At 36.4% G+C, this 22,039-nt stretch overlaps 1 protein-coding gene across 2 annotated transcripts in view; it reads right to left on the bottom strand.

Annotated features, from left to right (window-relative positions):
* The window catches only part of VWA2 (von Willebrand factor A domain containing 2), a 53,143-nt gene extending 38,071 nt beyond the window's left edge, over positions 1–15,072 (bottom strand). The window contains exons 1-2 of one of the 2 annotated variants that reach the window (XM_051981479.1): positions 14,405–15,072; positions 2,081–2,142 (exon numbers count right to left, since the gene is read on the bottom strand). In XM_051981479.1, coding sequence (XP_051837439.1) covers positions 2,081–2,132 — 52 coding nt within the window. In that variant the 5' untranslated portion in view covers positions 2,133–2,142; positions 14,405–15,072. The remainder of the gene's footprint in view (positions 1–2,080; positions 2,143–14,404) is intronic. The other variant, XM_051981478.1, reaches the window with a different exon arrangement.
* Between the last annotated feature and the right edge of the window lie 6,967 nt (positions 15,073–22,039).

Raw genomic sequence — 22,039 nt, 5'->3', positions numbered from 1 at the left:
TGTCAGCTTCAGCAGGGCAGTGAGAAACCTCTGCTAGAAAAAGCCTGTCCTTAAATGTGTGATCACATATCTTTCTGCCCTCCTTCACCAATGTAAACTTTGGCTGGCTTGGATCAGGGGGAGTTTGCCAAGGTAGCCAAAGACTTTCAGGGAAGTCGTAGAAAATAATAAAAAAGGAGAAATTCATATGAAGAAAGTATATTTCTCATTTGGATGGTATGTTACAAGTAACTTCCCCTCTTCAAATATTATTTGTCTAAAGCAAAAAATAGCATAAGAACTATTTTATCCATGTTAAATGTTAAATAATGTTAAATTATAAAATGCAATGGTATGAACATGTAATGTCACATGCACATGCAAGTGCCTTTATAAATAGGATGAGTAAGTCTAAAGTTACTCATCCTATTAATGGAGATTCTGAAAGGAACCATACAATCAGAAGAAGGAACCATAGGAGCAAAATAAACTTCCAGGGTAAGATTGCTTAATATGTGTTTGTGGAATGAAGAAATCAAATTATTTCTGCTAGATTGATGAAGGAAAGCAGCTAAGGCATTCCCGAAATATTGCAACACTCACAAAAAGAGTGTTCCTTTCAAAAAGTTTAATTATTACTTGGGGCCTGTGGCTGGAGTAAAGCCAAGTCATGTTTCTGAGAGACATGTTTCTGTTATGTCTCTGATGAGAACTGAAGAGGTGCTTGGCTGTAAGAGATTCTAAACCTCTCATCACCTAAAGCTAATTCTCTATTTATGAGCATCTACATGTACTCTGAAAATGTAGTGGAGGTTTAGGCTCCTATACCACCTACCCACAGTATCTTTGCTTAGCTAATCTGATGAAATGAAAGCAGATTCCCTGGGAAACAGGCAAATGACGACTGTATTCCCTGCTGATGACTCTAAATGAATAGCAAACTTGATTAGACTCTTTTAAAATCGGTCTACTGAACAAGTTGCACTAGGAAGAAGTAAACAATAGGGATCACATCTGCTACAAAGGCAAATAATAAAGCATTGGCTATGGGAGTCAAAAGGTACAAGTTGTCCACTGACTTTTCCCTTAACTGGTTCTGTGACTAGGAAAAAGTCTCCTAACCCCGGGGGGGACTCAATTTCCTTGGCTATAAAATTAGAAGGTTGGATTAAAGAGGTATCTTCCAACTGTAATATTCTTCATTTTTGGAGAATCCTTAGCTCAGAGGCATTGGCTGAACTTGAGAAATAACAAAGGATTTTGCTCCATCCACATCCACCCCCCCCTACCAAAAAATAAGAAAAAAATAGAATATTATTTTTCAAACTGAGACTCTGGAAATCCACCTTCTTCAAACAAGTCTTTCCTGATACTTCTTAACCCTATCTCCTTCCCTCTGAGATTATCTCTAATTTATTTTGCATGGATCTAATTTGCACATATTTATGGTGTTTCTCTCATTATACTGCAAACTCCTGGAAGGTAGGGCCTGATTTTGCCTTTGTCTACCACTGCCTGGCACATAGTAAACACCTAATAAATGCTCTTTAGTTTAATTTATAAATCATCTGGTCTAATTTTGTACTTGGCAGTGAAAACATGGCTGACTAAAGAAGTCAGACACCAGGCCAAAATTACACAGCTTGTAGCAGCAAGATTCAATTCCAGGTCTTCCTACTCCCCACTTGGTACTCTTTCCACTACACATTTTCTCACATCAGCTTTGTTAGGTAGTTAGACAAATTGCTTAGTTAAGAGATTTGGATATGGATCAAAAATTAGTCTTGGGTAGTCAGCCCAATTCCACAGCACCTCTCGTTTCTGTGAGGTGTGTTCCAGGCTTCAGGGAAGAGCTTAGAGGTTTTGGTGGCCTTCAACCTGCTTGGATTCTGTCTAAACTAATTGTACACAGCAAGTGAGAACTTACTCAGTGAAAGAGCTTAGAACTAATTGTCACATTTGAACTCAGGTTCTCCTAATTTCAAGGCTGGTGCTTTTACAATTTTTACCACATGATGGATGTCATCTAGCTTATAACTTGGTGATTAAAAAAAAAAAAAAAAACAATATGAAGACTGAAACAAAGACTACATAAACATACCTTGGCCAAACAGAAAAATACAGATAGCTTCCAGGAACAGTATCAGGTTCATGGTGTTCAAACTGAATGGAGGGGGGAAAAATAACCACTATTAAATAATTTGTCAAATTCCAGTAAATATCCTGCAAAAATATAGCTTTATTTTTTCTAAGCAAACCTACTTCACAAGTAGGCTATATTCAATCAATAAAGATTTATTAAGCTCTTTGTGACAAGCACTATTTTAGGTACTAAAATGCAAAAGCAAAAGTGAAATACTCCCTGCCCTCCAAGAAATACTCCCAGCTACATACAAAAAAAACCATACATTCAAATAAGTTGGAGATAATTTTAGAGAGAAGGCACTGGAATTAAAGAAAATCTGGAAAGGCAGTTAGTATTCAATCACCTACCTGATGTCATGATCCCCTTCAGAACAAAGGGCAAAACAATGTGTAATATAGACATTTGTTAAACTGAAAAGATCACCCAAAAATTTGATATATGCATTTTGTAAAGTTTGACAAAATGTCAAACTTACAGAAAAAACTCTGTGTTCCCTAAGATCATTAATATAAAACAGAGGCACCAAAATTATTTCTCTTGTGCCTTGTACCTATCTTGTGCTAATTGACTCATTCAAAGTCCTCCCCCTCTGCTCACTCTCACATTTCTAATTGATCCAAATTATAGTCAATGTAACTTGATCATTGTTAGTGCAAAGATTCTCCACTTGAGTTGCCCTAAATGCTAGCTTTTATGTTATTCCACACACTCTTATCATCTCTGCATGTGTGGACACACACAAATCAACCCAAACCATAATGCTCGGGGATGAAGTGGATTCAGTAAGTTTAGGGACTACACAATAGCTTGAGGTGGAAAGCCACATAACTCTAATCCTGTCAAATATGTTCCAAACTTCAAATGCTCCCCATCAAAATTGCCTGCTTTCAAATACTTAAAAGGCTCTGACATTCAAAATAGACCCATAAGTAATGTCTATAGCGGTATTAAAATAAGGGCTGTTGTCAGACATGTTTCTTTTGTCTAGTGCCTCCAATTGGAACAAATGATTCCAGGGGAGGGAGAAAGAAAGTTTCCAGAAGTTGTGAGTTGCATGAAATTCGAGTTGCCCTTCAAAGGGGACAAACAATGATGGACAAGCTTTCATGAGATTTGAGCAAAGTGTCCCTCCTCTTATTTGTCATCACTCCCAACCTTAGGGGGCAAAATGATAAAAGGAATGAAAGGGGAAAAAGAGAAAAGACAAGGCATGAAAAGAAAGAATAAACATTGTCAGATCATATGGGTTAATAGAGCTTTCAGCAGTTAGAGCTTAAGATCCAAGCTTCAAACTCATGCTCCAATAAACCACTTGGGAATAATTTCTTAATCTCCTGCAACAAGGAAGTATAAAGAGAAATGTCTGCCCAATAGTGTAACAGAAAAACCACAAAATTAGGAGTCAGAAGATCTAATCAGGCCTGTCACTAAAAAGTTGTATATCTTTAAATAAAAAATAAACATCTACAATTCTGATGGACATGGCTCTTTTCAACAATGAGATGATTCAGGCCAGTTCCAATGGTCTTGTGATGGAGAAAGCCATCTATACCCGGAGAGAGGATTGTGGGAACTTTGTATGGATCACAACATAGCATTTTTCACTCCCTTTGCTATTTGTTTTCTTTTGTTTTTTTTTTCTCATTTTGTTTTCTTTCTCATTTTTTTCCTTTTTGATCTAATTTTTTTTTTCTTGTGCAGCATGATAATTGTGGAAATATGTATAGAAGAATTGCACATGTTTAACATATATTGAATTACTTGCCATTTAGGGAGGGAGTGGGGGATGGAAGGGGAAAAATTTGGAACAAAAGATTTTTCAAGGGTGAATGTTGAAAATTATCTATACATATATTTTGAAAATAAAAAGCTTTAATAAAAAAAAAGACTGATTACAAGGGAAACAAACAATAACAAAAAAGAATAAGCTTCTACTATATGCCAGGCTGTATACTAAGCAGTGAGATAAAAAGAAATGCAAAAATAGTCCATGTCCTCAAATAGTTAACAATCTAAAGGATGTGATAACATAAATTACTATCTAAAAACAAGATGTATACGGGATAGAAAGGAACTAATCTGAGGAGGAAGGCACTTAGTATTAAAGGGGGACAAGAAAAGTTGAAAAGTTGAAGGAAGGGTTAAGGAGAGAAACTAAGGAGGCAGTCCAGGCACAGAGGATACTCACTAAAAATGCCCAGAGTCAAGAAATAATGTGTTTTTTATAAGAAAGAATGAGGTCAGTCTCACTGACTTAAGTAGTGCGTAGAGGGGTGCAAAGTATAAGAGAATTGGAAAGGGTCAAATTATGGACTTTAAAAATCAAACCAAAGACGTTATATTTTCCCTTGGAAGTAATGGAAAGTCACCAGAATTTATTAAATGGGAGTGGTGACGTGATCAGATTAACATTTTTAGGAGGATCACTTTGGTAGCTAAGAGGAAGATGGACTGAAGTGGGGAGACTCAAAATAGAGACATCAACCAGTGAAATGAAGTGATGAGGGCCTGCATCAGAGGAGTGGAAGCGACAGAGAAGACAAGGGAATATAGATGGGCAAAATCAGCAAGATTTGGCAACACCCTGGAAATGGGGGCTGGGGTAGGGATGAGAGTAAGAAATCAAGGATGACATCTAAATCACTCTTTCTTTGGGGTTTCATTTATAGGCTTTAGATATAAACAGACCACTGGAGATAAGCTAGTATAATCAAACTCCTAATTTTACAGAGAGGAAACAAGGTACTTGCTCCAGATCACACAGATATAAAAAAGTAGAATGAGGATTTAAACCAGATGTCCCTGTCTCTCTGTTCTCATCGCTAAACCACAAATCTACATGCACAAAAGAATTCTAGGTTAAATTATTCCTACTGTCCCTTTCTAGTTCTAAAATTCTGCTAACTCACACTATTCTCACTAAGGAAACTATCATGGATTACTCTGCCTATTTTATCATACTAAACATAATGGTGTCTCCTCCTCTGATTTCAAGATGTTTTTGAAACAAATTGAGCTTCAAGTCCTGATTGGTTTGGAATCTGTCTTGGGATCTTCCGGCCTCAGATGACAAGAAAGGCTCAAGACTCTGCATGATCAAAGAGAAAATCTGACACCTAATATTGCAAGCCAGGTAGTCAAGAGTTCCCCAAATACGATCAAAGGGAAAAGAAAAGAGAACAGAAATAACAGAAAGGTTAAGACCCTGGCTGGTCCAGGCAATTACTATATTCCCTCAGAACTTTCAGTCTCAATATTCCAGAAAGACAAAATTATATTTTTCTAATACTCTCCCTCCCCCCCCCCCCCAAAAAAAGTTTCTTTTTATGAACTCCAGCATAAGACAGCAGATGCCTGAACAAGTCCCCACTTGCCCTCTAGGAGTCGGGAAAGTATCTGACAAAAAGGGAAGATGGGCCATTTTAGGAAGGAAAAACACAGGAAAAGGATGTCCATAGGCAGCCTAAACTTAAAGCACTGGCTCTTTATTTTTTTTTAGTTCTTAGTGTCCAGTGGGACCAATTTGAGAAATGGATTTAATCTATTATACTCATCATCATAGCTAAGATTTTTGTGATATCTATTATGTTTCAGGTGATAAATAATAACTATTATAAACTGTGCTAAGTGCTCTATAAATATTCTCATGTGCTCCTGGGAGCAACATTGGGGAATAGATATTCTTATCACACTCCACCCCTCCACCCCCACCCTAATTTTCCAGACAAGGAAATTGAAGCAAGCAGAGGTTAAGATTTGCCCAGAATCATACAGAAAATAAATGAGATGATTTTTGAACTTGTTTTCCTGATTTCAGTCAGTGTTTATCCACATCAAGATAATTCAGAGTCTTGTGTGCCTCTTTTTAAACTTTTAACAAAAAAAAAGCTGTTTTTGTTTTTTAAACAAGACCTGGGATTTCATTGCTGTTGGGAGCTTGCAGAGAGGAACATCCTCTTTTAAATCACATCAGTTTCTAAGAGCTTATAGAAAGTTGCCAATCTCTTCAACAATGAGATTTTTCAAACCAGTTCCAATTGTTCAGTGATGAAGAGAGCCACATACACCCAGAGAGAGGCCCGTGGGAACTGAGTGTGGAACACAACAGCATTTTCACACTTTCTGTTGATGTTTGCTTGCATTTTGTTTTCCTTCTCAGGTTTTTTTTTTTTTTTTCTTTCTAGATCCATTTTTTTTTTTTGGTGCAGCAAAATAACTATATAAACATATATATATATATATATATATATATATATATATATATATATAAGATTTAACATATATTTTAACATATTTAACATGGACTACCTGCCATCTAGGGGAAGGGGTGGGGGAAAGGAGGGAAAAATTTGGAACAGAAGGTTTTGCAAGGGTTCAATGTTGAAAAATTACTCATGCATATGTTTTGTAAATAAAAAGCTTTAATTAAAAAGAAAGAAAGAAAGTTGCAAAAGGCACTAAAAGCAGCTTATCCAAGACTACAGAGAGACAGGTGAGATCATGAAGAATGCCCTTCATGAAATCATGAGAAATGATTATTAAAAATATATAAGAAATCCTGACTAAGATACTAGCTGTATGCCCCTAGGCAAATCACTTAAAGGTTCCTTCTCAGCTTCCTCCTCTGTAAAATGAAGGATTGAATTTGATGGGTTCTAAGATCTCTTCCAATCCTAAATCTATGAAACTACGTCAGAAGTGGGATTTGAACCTTGTTCTTTCTGATACTAAAGTAAGCTCTCTCTACTTTATAACATGCTAACTCTATTTTATTATTTCGAATACAGAAAACAAACTACATATCTTAAAAATAATCATCATAGTTTACATTTACATGGCACTTTATAGTTCATAAAGTGCATTCCTCACAATGAACTCATGGGGTAAGTATTCTATTTATCCCCATTTTGCAGATAAGAAAACTGAGGCTTAAAGAAGTTCCACATTCAAAGAGCTATTAAATCTAAGAACTTGGACATGGACCAGATATTCTGACTCTGAGCCTGTATTTAAGTTCTTTATATCATGATTTAAACACTAAATATAAATAAGGATTAAAGCCTGACTCTCAGTCTTCACATCCAGAGTTGCCAAATCTTTCCATTCAACCTCCATAATCTATGTGTACATATTATCTCCTCCTACAAAATATCAAGTTCTTTGAGGGCAAAGATTGTTTCCATGGGGAGAGATATTTTTTGTTTTTCTAGCGCCCATCATTCTACTTGCTTAATAAAGCTTTTAATTGTCAGTCTCTTTTTCTGGTTCAAACTTACACTGGTTCAAACTCTTATCGTTTCTTATGTAGACTATTATAGTAGCAGCTTTTTGTTCCCAAAATATTTTACTGATGCCTTTTGTTTTCATATGACATTGATTTTCCCCCTTCCCTACCCAATGAGCTATCTCCCATGCTTCAAACACACCTTCTCCTTATCTCCATCAATTTGTTGTGGTAACAACTTGGGTACCACCTTCTCTACATACCTTCTCTCATTTACCTACAGTTCAGAGTGGCTTTTCCTTCATATTTTCTTATAGCACTTTATATGGCTCCTCCCTTTGCCTTTATCACATTTTAACTTATACTTACTTAGGAATCATCCCCATTAGGTATGAAGATTTTTTTGAGGGCAGAGATCATTGTTAATTTTCTTCCTTGTACTTCCCCTTTCCTCCTCCCCATGATTAGGTAGATAGTTAATGTTTGTCAGATTACAATTGTTGAATTAATGAAATGGATGAGTCACTCATAAGAATTAGCATACCGAATGAAAAACTAATATTTTCCTTCAGCAAATAAGATCATGAATTACAAGTTCATTAAACTTTAAAATTATATTATCAATACAAATAATATGGTAAATCTGACCTAACAGGACTTGTGCAGATTCTTTTTTCTCTTTTGCAAAATGATGATTCTTTCCTCAAACTCTTTAAAATAATGATACTAGAAATCCTTTTGAAACCCAGTTCTCTCTGAGAAAAGAAAAAAGGAGATATCACAGAAAAATCTTTTAAAATGTATGAATTTGCTTTGACTAAAAGCCAGGTTTAAATTGAAATGGGACAATAACAGCTGGAGAACAATGTCCAGTTAGAAATCAACTACCTTGCATGCAGACACTCCATTTGGCAGATTTCCCCCCTGCTCTAGTCCTGCCAAAAACTCCAATGCCTTAGTCACAGAACTCTAAAAGATTAACACACACCCACTGAATTTTTTTTAACAAGGCAGGGAACGGTGATCTGCCTAAAAAGGGCAGGAAGCTGATCTCTATTTTCCGGCAATAATTTGCTTTTTATGATGATATGGAGTTGATTCAATTCAATAGAAATCATTACTCTTGTCACTCTGGTGGTGATAAGAGAGAAAAAGCACTCAGAAATAAGATGACTGGAGTCCTAATTTCAAGTCTCAGCTCTGCCACTTAATATCCACAAGATTCTAGTCAAGTTATTCTATTTGGGCTCATTTTTTTTATTTATAGCATGACTGGTGATGGATAATCTTTAAGATCCTTTTTCAACTCTAAAATTTTACATCTCTATGAAGAATTATTCTTATTCTTTGGAAAAAATAAATAGAACAGTATCCTCATAATTTCTCTTTTTGTTGTTGTTGTTAGTCATTTCAGTTGTATCCTGTACTTTGTTTCTTCTTTTGGAATATTCTTGGCAAAGATATTGGTACAGTATGCCATTTCCTTCTCCGGCTATTTTATAGATGAGGAAACTATAGGAATAAGTGACATATCCAGGTTCACATAGCTAGTAAGCATCTGAGGCCACATTTGAACTCCGGAAGATGAGTCTTCCTAATTTCGGCCTAGCACTTTATTTACTGCCCCAAGTTGCCTCAGTTTCCCTTTTCTCTGTCCTTAAGAATGTCTATTTCAAACAAGGTTGGCTGAGACTGGGACTGAAGATGGGTAGATCAATTCTTCAATAGAAATCTGAATTTTGAATCCATCCCAATGGTTAGCATTTCCTGTGACACAGGATGAAACAAAGGCAGAATAACAGCCCTTTTTGAAAAAGATGGATTTAACTGGCAAACACTCAAGGATATTTGGAAGCTTAATACATGCCTTCTAATCTATGAAAGGAAGTAAAATTGAAGGGAACAGGTACAGGAAGGATTTTAAAAGAAAGATAGAGATAAAACTGGAAACCACTTTCACCGTCTTAAAAATTTAAGGGGGAAAAAAGCCAATCCCAACCCAAAAATCTTAGATCACATTTTGGCAATATTCTCTGAGGCAGGTGGATAGTAATCTGAGCTATTTATATGGAATAGTCGATGCCTTAATAGGGAGCCTTGAAAATCAGGACAGAGCCCAGGGTTACCATCTTCCATCAAGCATCAATCCTTAACAATTAGCCTTCTATCCTCCAGCAGGAAGCTTTTCACTCTTGGCTTCATTTCAAGTAGCATTCAAGAATAGAATTTGTAAAATAAGATCTTGGGCCTTTTCAGTACCACAGTGGCTAATAAGTAAGAATTAAAAGAGTAAGAAGGACCCCCTCACTTTGTATCCAAACCTGTACAACTTGGGGAAAACAGCTATGCAAACAATACAAATAGGAGACTGTGGGCTTATTCTTGTAAACCTATCACTGTATGTGCTGACTAGATGATTTCCAACTAACAAGGGTCTCAATGTTGGTTACTTGAAACCAAATTCCTTTCTATATGTGTGTATGTGTTTTAATGTTGTAGCTAAACGTTTACTCACAATTACAATTTTTGGAGGTAATACAGTAGGGAGGTAATGAAGTAGGGTGGAAAGGTCATTGGATGACAAATTAAGAAACCTTAGTCTAGAAATCCTTTTTTATAAGATCCCAATAGGATTCTAGCTACATAAAGGCAAATATCTTTTCTAGTTTTTGTCTTTTTATCCCTAGAATAATGCCTGGAACACAGTAGGTATTTAATGAATGGCTGAATTGAAGTGAGATCTATAGTTAGACCTTTTACATCAATTTTCCTGTGGCAAAACGATAAATATAGTAAATATTTATATTGTAAATTTATACTAAAAATGGTAAAAACAATATAGTATGGTAAAATATACTATCTGTCTTCTTTACTCTAGTAGCTCCCTATTCTATCCAGAAATACATTTTAAAATCCTGTTTGGTTTTTAAAGTCCTTCACAATCTGCTTTCAGTCTTGTTCTTTTTTTTTTTTTTTGTATTCTACAATCCAGAGATGCAGGTCCTCTTGCTGTTCCTCAAACACAAGACTCCATGTTCTTTCTCTTTTCCAAATCAATTCTTTTTTATTGGTTGTCCCTGGTGCCTGGAATGCCTTCCTTCCATTATAGACTTCGAGTTCCTTTGGAGTAAAATTGTCTTTTGCCTTTATTTGTATCCCTAGTTCTTAGCATAGTGTTTGGCACATAGCAGCTATTAAATTAATGTTTGTTGACTGACTCCATGTTCCTTAAAGACTCAACTCCATTCAGAAAAACCTGGAAATTCTTACATGAACTGATAAAAGTGAAGTGAGACACCCAGGAGAACATTGTATCCAGTATACTGTATGATGATCAGCTGTGAATGATTTAGCTATTTTCTGCAATACAAAGCTCCAAGACAATTTCAAAGGATTCATGATGACGAATGCTATTCATACCCAGGGAAAGAACTGATAGAGAATGAAGGCAGAATTAAACATACTATTTTTCCACTTTATTTTTTGTGTTTTTTTTTTTTTTGGGGGGGGCGGTCTGTCTTCTTTTACAATATGACTAATATGGAAATGTTTACATGACTGCACATGTATAACCTATATTAAATTGCTTACCATCTCAAAGAGGGGACGGGGAAAGGAGAGGAGAACATGTGGAATTCAAAATTTTTTTTTAAATTGTCTTTTTTCTCCCTTTCTTTTTTTTCTTTTTGCTGAGGCAATTGGGGTTAAGTGACTTACCCAAGGTCACACAGCACAGACTTGTTAAGTGTCTGAGATCAGATTTGAACTCAGGTTTTCCTGATTTCAGGGCTGGTGCTATATCCACTGCATCATCTAGCATCCCTTAAAAAAAATGGTCTTTACATGTAATTGGGGGAAAACATAATTTAAAAAAAGACAACTCAAATCCTACCTTCTCCAAAAGGCCTGTCCATTTTCCTCTCCCTTCCTCAGTCCTTGTTTTTGAGATTACCTCCCATTTACACTGTATATAACTTATATGTACATAATTGTTCCCATGTTGCATGTCCCATAAAATGTGAGCTCTTAAAGGATAAAAATGGTTTTCTTGTGTTTCTTTGAATCCCCAGTACTTAGCACAGTGTTTGAAACATAAAACTTAAGAAATGCTTGTTGACTAACTTAAGGAATTTCCCAGAATGTAACATGTAAAGTTATAGCAAATTAATGTTTTGTACATGTGAAAGAATACAAGATTTTAAAATGTGACCAAAGGGAAAAAGAAGCTTGATTTTTTTTTTAATCCCTATTTAGGTCATAGTTATCCAACCAGACTGGTTTGCTGGTGAATTCTTCTGACCATAGTTGGAGCAAAAAACATAGTTGTCTATTCATTGCCTTTTGGCTAAAAAACATTTTCCTAGTAAGTTATGAGAGACAGGGATATAATGTCAGTTGAATATAAGTTCATTGAGGGTAGAGGCAATCTCATTTTACGTATTTGGATTCACAGTACAGTGCCTGGCACATAGTATTTAGTAAACGTTTGTATTTGACTGCTGGCTGCTTTGTTGGGAACTAGCAAACTTTTTTTAGTGAAATCATTCAAAGATCAAGGGTTACAGAATTTTAGGGCTAGACCTTTGAGATAGTTAATATAATCTGTCTAATCTAAACAAATAAAAACTGGGGAGTAATTTTTGATAATGACTACTGGCTTTCTATTGAATGATTTCCTAGCTTTGATTTAGTTTGTTAAACTAAATTGGGATTTTAAACAAGTTTAGCAAAATTCAGAAAATAAATCCAATGTTTAAAACTGGTCTCCTGAAACAGGAAAGCATATTACGAATTAACATTTTCACTAACTTGGGTCAACAAGACCCTGAGATCTGAGATAACAGACAATCATTTGGAAAGAAAAATTGAAGCTAAAGAAAATATCGAGTTTTACTATAATGGACACACAAAATAATTAAAATATGTTTATAATTACTTTAATAAAGGCATTTAAATGAAGGAATACAACATTTTTCTTCAATTTAATAAACATTTATTTAGAGGTTACTAGTACATTGGAGGCATTCTCCCAGGTACTTGGGATACAAAGAATTTTTAAAAATGAGAATCACTCCCACAAACTTATATGATTGCACCTAATTCTCTATGGGTATAGATTAGTTTTAGTAAATGAGAAGGAATGTGATTTTTTTTTTTGTTTCAAAACATACATATATTTTGGAGATAATACAAAAGATATTTGCATCATATATGACTTAGATCCTTCACTTCTAACCTGATCCAGCTCCTTTTTTTTTAACCTTTTTTTTTTCACTGTCTTAAAATTTTTTTAATTTAAGGGGGAAAATGAGTAAACTGAGGCCCAAAGAGCTTTAGACAATCAATCAACCAGTGTTATTAAGCACCTACTATTATGTGCCAACCATTGTCCTAGATACCAAATAGATAAATAGTCAGATACATAAATACATAGATAAATAGATAGATACAGTCTCTATCCTCAAGGACTTTAGAGATTAAGTGATTTACTGGAGGTCTGAAAGATAGCTAATGACACAACCAGTGCTAGATTCCAGGATTCCTGACTTCTAGATCAGAATTTTTTCCCTGAAAACTGGGAGAAAAAGAGGGGCTGAGAAAACAACTCCAGATACAGAACCAAGTAGTCTGAAAATGGAAAAAAAAATTTTTTTTCATTTTCAACTGCATATTTCCAGTGTTATTTCAGTATCCACCTAATCCCTGAAGACAAATAAAATTTAAAAATTGTTTAGAAGTTCTAAACAAACAAAACTAAATTGTACAGTGAACACTGAACGAGAAACAGAGTACTGAGTGCCTCTATCCCTTCTACCTCCTAACAGTCTGACCCTAGGGCAAGTACTTAGCTAACTTCTCTGGGCCTCAGTTTTCTCATCTGTCACACAGAAGAGCACTTGATTAGAGACTGACTTTCATTTCTATGAAATCATAATTATGTCATGCAAAAAAAAAAAGCTGTTACTAAAATAGGCTTCAAAGAAATATCAATCTCCAATTCAAACAAAACACTTTTTCCCTAGATTTTTAATCTTGCACAGTAAATATGAGCCTCTCATTATTAAAGTAACAACAAGAAGCAAAAAACAATAGTAAAAAAAATGCCCTTCCGAAATATTTCTGGATCATAACGTGTGGAATATAACTCATTTATATAGTATGTATTATTTGGTAATAATCATATTTATATTTTAGTTTTCAAAAGCACTTTCCTCACAACAAACCTGTGAAGTAAATTTGTTTATATAGTTTTACTGTATAATTATATAGTTCCACTTTCACATTTGCTTCTCAAGACAACTCGGTCTTAGTTATTTACGTATTTATGTATAAGGAAACTGAGGCTGAAGGAAGTGATTTAACTTGTCCAAAGCTCACAGCATTTAAAAGTGGCATAGCTAGGACGCAAGTCTAGGTCTTTTGCTTCCAGTCTCAGAGCGTTTTCCAATGAAACATGCTGCACAATTTACTAATCAAAGTTGTCAATTTTTTTTAAATTAAATCATGTGGCACAAACGCTATGAGAAGATCGAGGAAAAACATCAAGATCTGCCTATATTTCAATTAACAAAGGGCCTGAGTGCTTTCTTCTATTTTTGCCTGAAGTCGGGGATTTGTGAACAATGAGCAACTTTTTTTCTCCAAAATTCAGCTGCAGGTGATTTAAGAGACAGAGTAGCATCACAGCTGTGTAAAATTGACCTCCTTCCGCAGCGTAAGGGCCTCGGTTTATATATGAAGATATTAACTAGGGTACAGTCATAAACCTCGCAATTGTTACCTTCCAACATCGTATGAAAAGAGACCTTCCCTGTTTGCCGCGCTCCCTGCTCCCCTGGGAGAACACTCCGTCGGCGTCTTCCTTATCAAAGCCAAGTTTAAGGGTTCCCGATACAGGGGACCCTCAGAGCAAATCCAAGTTAAGAGGTAACCACTGAAGGCAGAGGAAGAGAGAGAACTGAACAGCTGTAATTTACCTGTACAAAGAATTCGTTTCCAAATTCGAATAGCTCACGAACAGCCCTAGCTCAGAGACTCTTTGAACTCACACCTACCTTAAGCCACTCGAAGCGCCGGCCGGAGGGGGACCCGACGCCACCGTTACAGCTAGAGCCCTTCAAGTGTACCTACGGGTTCCCCGGAGGGAGCTCGACTGCGAGAGACAAATAACCTCTTAATTTCGTCCTCCAGAGAAGCCCGGGAGATGCAGGGGCAGGAGTGTCGCCCCGGGATCCTTCCACCTTGCCTCACTAGGGATGCCTTCCCCAGGAATGGGTTCTTGGGCTGTGAGGATCCGTTTCCCCGCAGTTAGCAAAAGCGGCTGCAGGTTCCCTCACTCCTTCCCTTTCAGGTGAGAAGAAAGCTGTCCTTCCCATTCCCCACCCCCGCTTGGCCGGGATCGCTCCTTCTCTTTCCCTCTCCTCTGAGAAAGGGGAGGGGTGTGTTGGGAGGCGGAGCAGGAGATCGTAAGCTTCCCCTCCCCTGGCTGAGTACATCTGTCCCGCTCAGGTAGGACGGGTTGACAATGATTCCGAGCTTGTGGGTGGATTGAGGCGGGATTCTAGTTCCTCCTCAGTCAAACAAAGATATCCTCATTCGGGCACCTAGTCCATCTCTCCTCAATCTCCAGGTGGAAATGTTCGCACTCGACCCCCTTCACTCGTAGGCCCTCCACTGCAGTATTCCCCCGTCCCCACCTTTTTTTTTTTTTTTTTTTTTTTTTGGTTGGAGAGCTGTGGGTGGGGTGGGGTTTAGAGGAATGAGAGGTAATTCGTCTTCCTATTAGGATTGCAAATAACTTTCCCCGCCTCCTTTCCATTTTCACCAACTAGAAGCTTCCTTTCCTGCCGCGGACTTTTGTCTACAATTAGCAAGCCAACTCTCTTTCCCGCGGTCACAGAGGTGGGAGGGAAACTTCTCCGGGGCCCTGGAGTTGTGGCTTGGACCCTCATTACTTACAGGTCTAGCCACGCTTAAGGAGCCCTTTCCTTTCTACTCCACACCCATCTATGACTACTCTAGTTTCCTTGGTAGGCACTATAGGTACCTGGTGGTTCTTAGGTTGCTAAGTTTATGAACTGAGTGCCACACTCCGGTGTTTTTGTTTATTTTTTACTATCTCTCAAAGTTTTTGAAACTGTCTTCGTAGCCCGGAAAACTACCATTCAGTCATTCTAGGGTGACGTTTTTCCCCTTGAAAGCCTTAAATTAAGAAAGCATGGGATCCTTTGGGGGTGAAATTTTCCATCTCGGCAGATAAAGTGGATTCCCTTTACTCTGTATCATTTCTGGCTAGAGAATTGTCAATGATAATTGGCAAGAAATGGTCGTTCACCGCTCTTCCTTCACTCCCAGTTTAAATCACCGATACCAAGTAGACCTACAGGCAGCAATAAAATATTGAGGCATATAACATATTTTCGCCAGCTGTGATTTCAGATGTGGCATATTTAAATAGTTCTTGAGTCTTCAGGATGCTCCAAGAAGTGCGGAATCCTTGCATTCACTAGAATGTTACAAATGTGATTGTGGGAAGCAAGGTAATGAATTCTGTGTAGCATTTACTCTCCCAAAGGTAGCCACACAGACCTAACTTTCTCCCTCTGGCTTTCCCTTAGCATATCCCTGAGGCTTTCATTGTTATCCCTTTGAGGAAAGATTTTTCTTCACACATCGGGAAAAGGGGAAATGTTTAAGGTGGTAATTTCAGAAAAATTAATTCCCAGATAGCTTGTAAATTATTTTCCCATTAGTACTTCTAAGGTGAATTTGTTTTGTTCTAGTCTAGATCCATGTTTTCTTTGTTTTTGAGAAGCAATGAAAATATGAATCAATAACTTCATCTATAGTTCTGAAGCACTAACCAGGGAATTGCCCCATAGAAAATACATACATGAAAGTAAAGGTAATTTTTACAATCTGTTTTTCTCGCTCCCGGTCATCTTCCAGTCTTTTCTTTGGCTGCATAAGAAGTGCTTAGTTCAGCAACGCTATGGTTAACCTTTCTTTCCTCTAAGAAACAAATAGAAAGTAAATCACTTCTTTTTTTCATCCTGAGCTAGTTGGGATTAAGTAACTTTCCAGAGTCACACAGCTATTAACTGTCAAGTGATTGAGAATTCGATTCCTTTTGATTCCAGGACTGATACTGGGTCACTAGCTGTCCCAGTAAATTACTCCTTTTTTTTTTTTTTTTTTTTTTTTTATAAATTAAAGCTTTTTTATTTTTCAAAACATAATTATGGAGAATTCTTCAACATTAGCCCTTCAAAATTGTGTTCCAATTTTCTCCTCCTTTCCCTACGCACTCCCCTAGATGGCAAGTAGTCCAATATATGTTAAATATGGTAGAAATATATGTTAAATCCAATATGTGTATATATATATTTATACAATTATCGTGCCACACAAGAAAAAAAGAGAAGCAAAATAAAGTGCAAGCAAAAATAAGAAGAAGAGTGAAAATGCTATGTTATGAACCATACTCGGTTCCTACATTCTCTCTCTGGGTGTAGATGGCTCTCTTCATCAATGAAAAATTGAAACTGGTTTGAATCATCTTATTGTTGAAGAGAGCCATGTCCATCAAAATTGATCATTGTATAATCTTTTTGTTGCCGTATATAATGATCTCCTGGTCCTACTTATTTCATTTAGCATCAGTTCATGTACGTCTCTCCAGGCCTCTCTGACATCATCCTGTTGTTTTATAAGAGACAATGATATTCCATAACATTCATATACCATAATTTATTCAGTCATTCTCCAATTGATGGGCATCCATTCAGTTTCCAATTTCTTGTCACTACAAAAAGGACTGCCACAAACAATTTTCCAGCAAATTATTCTTTTAAAAACATGGATCAAGAAACAGGCTTATTTCTTTTGCAAGTGAGAGAACCAGCAGGAGTGGACAGGAAAATGTAAATTTACCAGTTCTGGATCTAGGAGCATGAATGGCTTTAGTCACATTTATTGGATGTTCCCTCTGTCTTCCACATAGCTTGGTGACTATCTTCATCTCTTCATGTCTTCATCATTTGTCTTCAACATTCACTTCTTCCTCCCTCCCTCCTCTTTTTTCATCAAGTCTTATTATTTCTTTGTCTGTTATAACTGATCCATCTGATGTGACCTTCTTAAGGGAGAGTTCTTGATCCTCAACTTCAACCTTGTGACTTTCCAGGAACTCAAGCAGATAAATATTGGGGTATACATACAAGTCAAAAAGGTATGAAAACGAGCATTTTTGGGAAATTAAATGCTTAGGCACTATGCTAAGAGCTAAATAGAAAGATAGTTCCTGCGTTCATTAACTTACATTATAATGGGGAAAGAAAACACATTAAAAAGAAAAGCAGATGGGAAAACTGGAAATTAGTATGGCAGAAATTAGGCATGGATCCACACTTAACATTGTACACCATGATAAAATCAAAATGGGTCCATGATTTAGGCATAAAGAATGAAAATATAAATAAATTAGAGGAACATAGGATAGTTTACCTCTCAGACTTGTGGAAGAGGAAGGAAGAACTAGAGATCATTATTGATCACAAAATAGAAAATTTTGATTGTACAAAGGCTTTTTAATTTGATATAAACAAAACTAATGCAAACAAGATTAGAAGGGAAGCAACAAACTGGGAAAACAATTTCACAGTTAAAGGTTCTGATAAAGGCCTCATTTCCAAAATACATAGAGAATTGACTCTAATTTATAAGAAATCAAGCCATTCTCCAGTTGATAAATGGTCAAAGGATATGAACAGACAATTTTCAGGTGATGAAATTGAAACTATTTCTACTCATATGAGTGTTCCAAATCACTATTGATCAGAGAAATGCAAATTAAGACAACTCTGACACACCTGTCAGATTGGCTAAGATGACAGGAAAAAATAATGATAAATGTTGGCGGGGATGTGGGAAAACTGGGACACTGATACATTGTTGTAAATGAATCCAACCATTCTGGAGAGCAATCTGGAATTATGCCCCAAAAGTTATCAAACTCTGCATACCCTTTGATCCAGCAGTGCTACTACTGGCCTTATATCCCAGAGAGATACTAAAGAAGGGAAAGGGACCTGTATGTGCCAAAATGTTTATGGCAGCCCTTTCTGTAGTGGCTAGAAACTGGAAAATGAATGGATGTCCATCAATTGGAGAATGACTGAATAAATTGTGGTATATGAATGTTATGGAATATTATTGTTCTGTAAGAAATGACTAGCAGGAATGATAAAATTGGACAGAACAGCTTGGAAAGACTTACATGAACTGATGCTGAGTGAAATGAGCAGAACCAGGAGGTCATTATAGATTTCAACAACAATATACTGTATGAGGATGTGTTCTGATGGAAGTGGATTTCTTTGACAAAGAGAAGATCTAATTCAGTTCCAATTGGTCAATGATGGACAGAATCAGCTATACCTAGAGAAGGAACACTGGGAAATGAGTGTGAACTGTTTACATTTTTGTTTTTCTTCCCAGGTTATTTTTGCTTTCTGAATCCAATTCTTCTTGTGCAACAAGAGAACTATACGGTTCTGCAAACATATATTGTATCTAGGATATACTATAACATATTTAACATGTATAAGACTGCTTGCCATCTAGGGAAGGGGCAGAGGGAGGGAAGGGAAAAGTCAGAATAGAAGTAAGGGTAAGGGATAATGTTATAAAAAAAATTACCCATGCATATGTTCTGTCAATAAAAAGTTATAATGATTTTTAAAAAGCAGAAAAGGGATGGGAGGCAGAAAAGATGAGGGCATTGTAGACAAAGTTTGGGAGGGTCAGGAATGCAGCATAAGATGTGGAGGTTCTGGAGGGTGTTAGCAAATCAGAGAAAGACGGCACAAGGGATGAAGATAGTTCCAAAGTATTTCATTGTTTGAGAAAGTACCAGAGAGGAATATAAACCATGAGATGACAGGTCTCCAACAATGTCCTGTTACATTTTAAATAAGGGGATTAGATTATATAGCCTCTAAGGTTTCTTCTACCTTTATATGTGTGATCCCCTGATTATACACATTCATGAACCTTTAAAGTTGGACAGAAGCCACTGGACAAGGTGCATGGGAGAATACAGACAATGAAAATCAGTCCCGATTCCCAACATGTTCAAAACAATCCAAAAAATTGTTCTTTCCTTTCATATCCACTCCTATCGAATGCCCTTATTTATTTTTTATTTTTGAGAGCACCACCCTTCCAATAATGAACCCAGGTTCACAACCTCATATTCAGTCTCAACTCCTCACTTTTCCCTACAAATCCAGTCAGATTGTTAAGTCTTTTTGTTTCTATCATCTCCATACTCTCAAAAACTTTCCTGTCTAAAATATTCCTCCATAGTATCAGCATCCTTTGTGCATTGTCTTCTGCTATTAGAATATGAATTCCTCAACTCTTTTTAAATTTTATCCTCAGGACAGTCACTGGCCCATAGAAAGCACTTAATAAAGGATTTTCATTCTATTATATTCTCTCCCCATTCAAAATTACTATACTCATTCAAACTTTCATTCCTCTCATTTGGACTATTAATTGCCTTCTAATAGGTTTTCTTGACCTCAGTCTCTTTCCTCTTCAATCCATCTTCTCCATAGCTGTAAAATTCACATTCTGAAAGCACCTGTCATTCTGCTGCTCAATAAACTCTAGTGGCTTTGTTACCTGTAGGATAAAACATGCTTTTCTGCTTAGTATAGAAAGTCTTCCATAACTTAGCTCCAGTCTACCTTTCCAGACTTACTATTTGTAACTCTTTTATATGAATTCATGTTCAGCCAAACTTTTTCTTTGGCTGTTCCTCACATATTACATATCCTCTCCTTTCTTGTATTAGTTGTCCCCATGCCTGAAATTCACTCTTTACTAACCTCAGAATCCCTAATTTCCTTTAAACCTCTGTCCAAGGTGCTTTTACTATTTGAAGCTGTTATTAATGCCCTTTTTTCCAGAGTCTAATACTTATTTCCAAATTACTTAGTATTTATACTTATTTTCTATCTACTTAACATGTGTGCATTTGTTTCCTTAACAGAACACAAATTCCTTGAAGGAAAGGAGTATTTCATTTATCCTTGTCTAGAATTCCTCTCTTTATACTGAACATATAGTAAAACATTTTAACACTTAGCACAGTGCTTGGCACATAGTATGATATAAATGCTAGCTATTATTATTAAATTCTCACTAGTGGATTAATGGTCAGTGATAAGACAAAGTGCATGTGGCTTTGGATTTTGAGGAGTGTTTATACTGGTGAAGTACAGACCACAGAAGGTAGGAAAGTGAATCTAGAACAGAGATAAGGATCTAGGAAGCACTGAGGGATGGAGTGCCTGGAGGTCATGGTGATAACAAAAGAGGTATAACAAAAAAAATAGAATGATAGTAGGTTATGTTCTAATAAGAATTTCAGAATTCTTGAGCAGGACATTTGATGGGCTAGGAGGCTCATATGTTTAATGAATATCAACATGATTGGTTGGTAATGAGGATGTGGATATAGAACAAATCAAGTGGAAAAAGATTGGAATAAAGCTTAGAGAGTGATGGAGACATCTTTGGCCTCCAGACAATCAGAAAGCAAGGTTGAGGGCAGCTATCTCATTTCACAGCTGAGACACAGAAGCTATGATTTGTCCAGGGTCATACATCTATATAGGTATCAAAGGAAGAATTTGAATTCATGTCTTCTTGATTATATTCAGTACCCTAAGCATTATACCATACTGCCTCAATAAAAGAAAGCTTCTTGAATGTTAGGAATCTTGCCCTAGGAATGTCCGAATTTTCTTTTAAATCAATGGCAGGAGCAATCTGCAAGATGGAGTATACGAGATCTTGGATTAGGTTATCATAGAAAGTTTGTACAAACTCATTCTCTTTTGATTTAATTGAAGGATATTATCTATTCAGGGTGGAGATGACCAAATATCTATTTCCTGTTTATGTTCACTGAAAAACAGCCAAGTGAACACAAATGAAGTGGTAAACATACAGGCACATTAGTACAATTTAATATTTATATATTTAAGAAAGTGAGTCAGTGCTGACATTTCTCCTTTAGTTTTATAATAGGTAAATGAAGAAATTTGTTTTTAGTCTTGGACCCACCTCCCTATCCCTACAAAGGACCTAAATTTAAATATTTTGATGCTTTCTGTAGTTTTAAAAAAAACCAGTATTGGAACATTTTCCATTTTTCTCCCCCCCCCCCAAAAAAAAATTGAAAATGCTTATTACTTGTGTGAATACTCAATAGAATGGTGAGTCCCAAATCCTCAATGCGGGGAGGAGGAGAGAGGGAAAGGAAGGCTATTGTGCTACAAATTCCCCTTCTTTTCCAAAGCAGTTGATTAAACATTAACTCCTCTTAAGCCTGATAGCGTCCAATGAAATAAGAACAACTTAATGTATTTTAAGGTTTGCTTGTGGAAAGGAATAGTTGGCCTTTGACCAACTGATTTCCATAACCACCATTACAATCACCCTTCTTCCAACATGTAAATGAGTAAAAAAGACTACATGAATTATCACCTTAATTTTTTATGGGAGTATTGAGAGACATTTAAAAAGACAACACAACTCACAGTAAGAAAGGAATATTAGAATTCCTAAATCCAATTATTTTATATTAAGGTAAAATATTTTAGGAAGGAACAAAC

This window comes from Antechinus flavipes, chromosome 2 (genome assembly GCF_016432865.1).
Source record: "Antechinus flavipes isolate AdamAnt ecotype Samford, QLD, Australia chromosome 2, AdamAnt_v2, whole genome shotgun sequence".
NCBI classification, from domain to species: Eukaryota; Metazoa; Chordata; class Mammalia; order Dasyuromorphia; family Dasyuridae; genus Antechinus; species Antechinus flavipes.
Note: the sequence above shows the minus strand (reverse complement) of the source record. Positions and strands in the feature narration are given on the sequence as shown.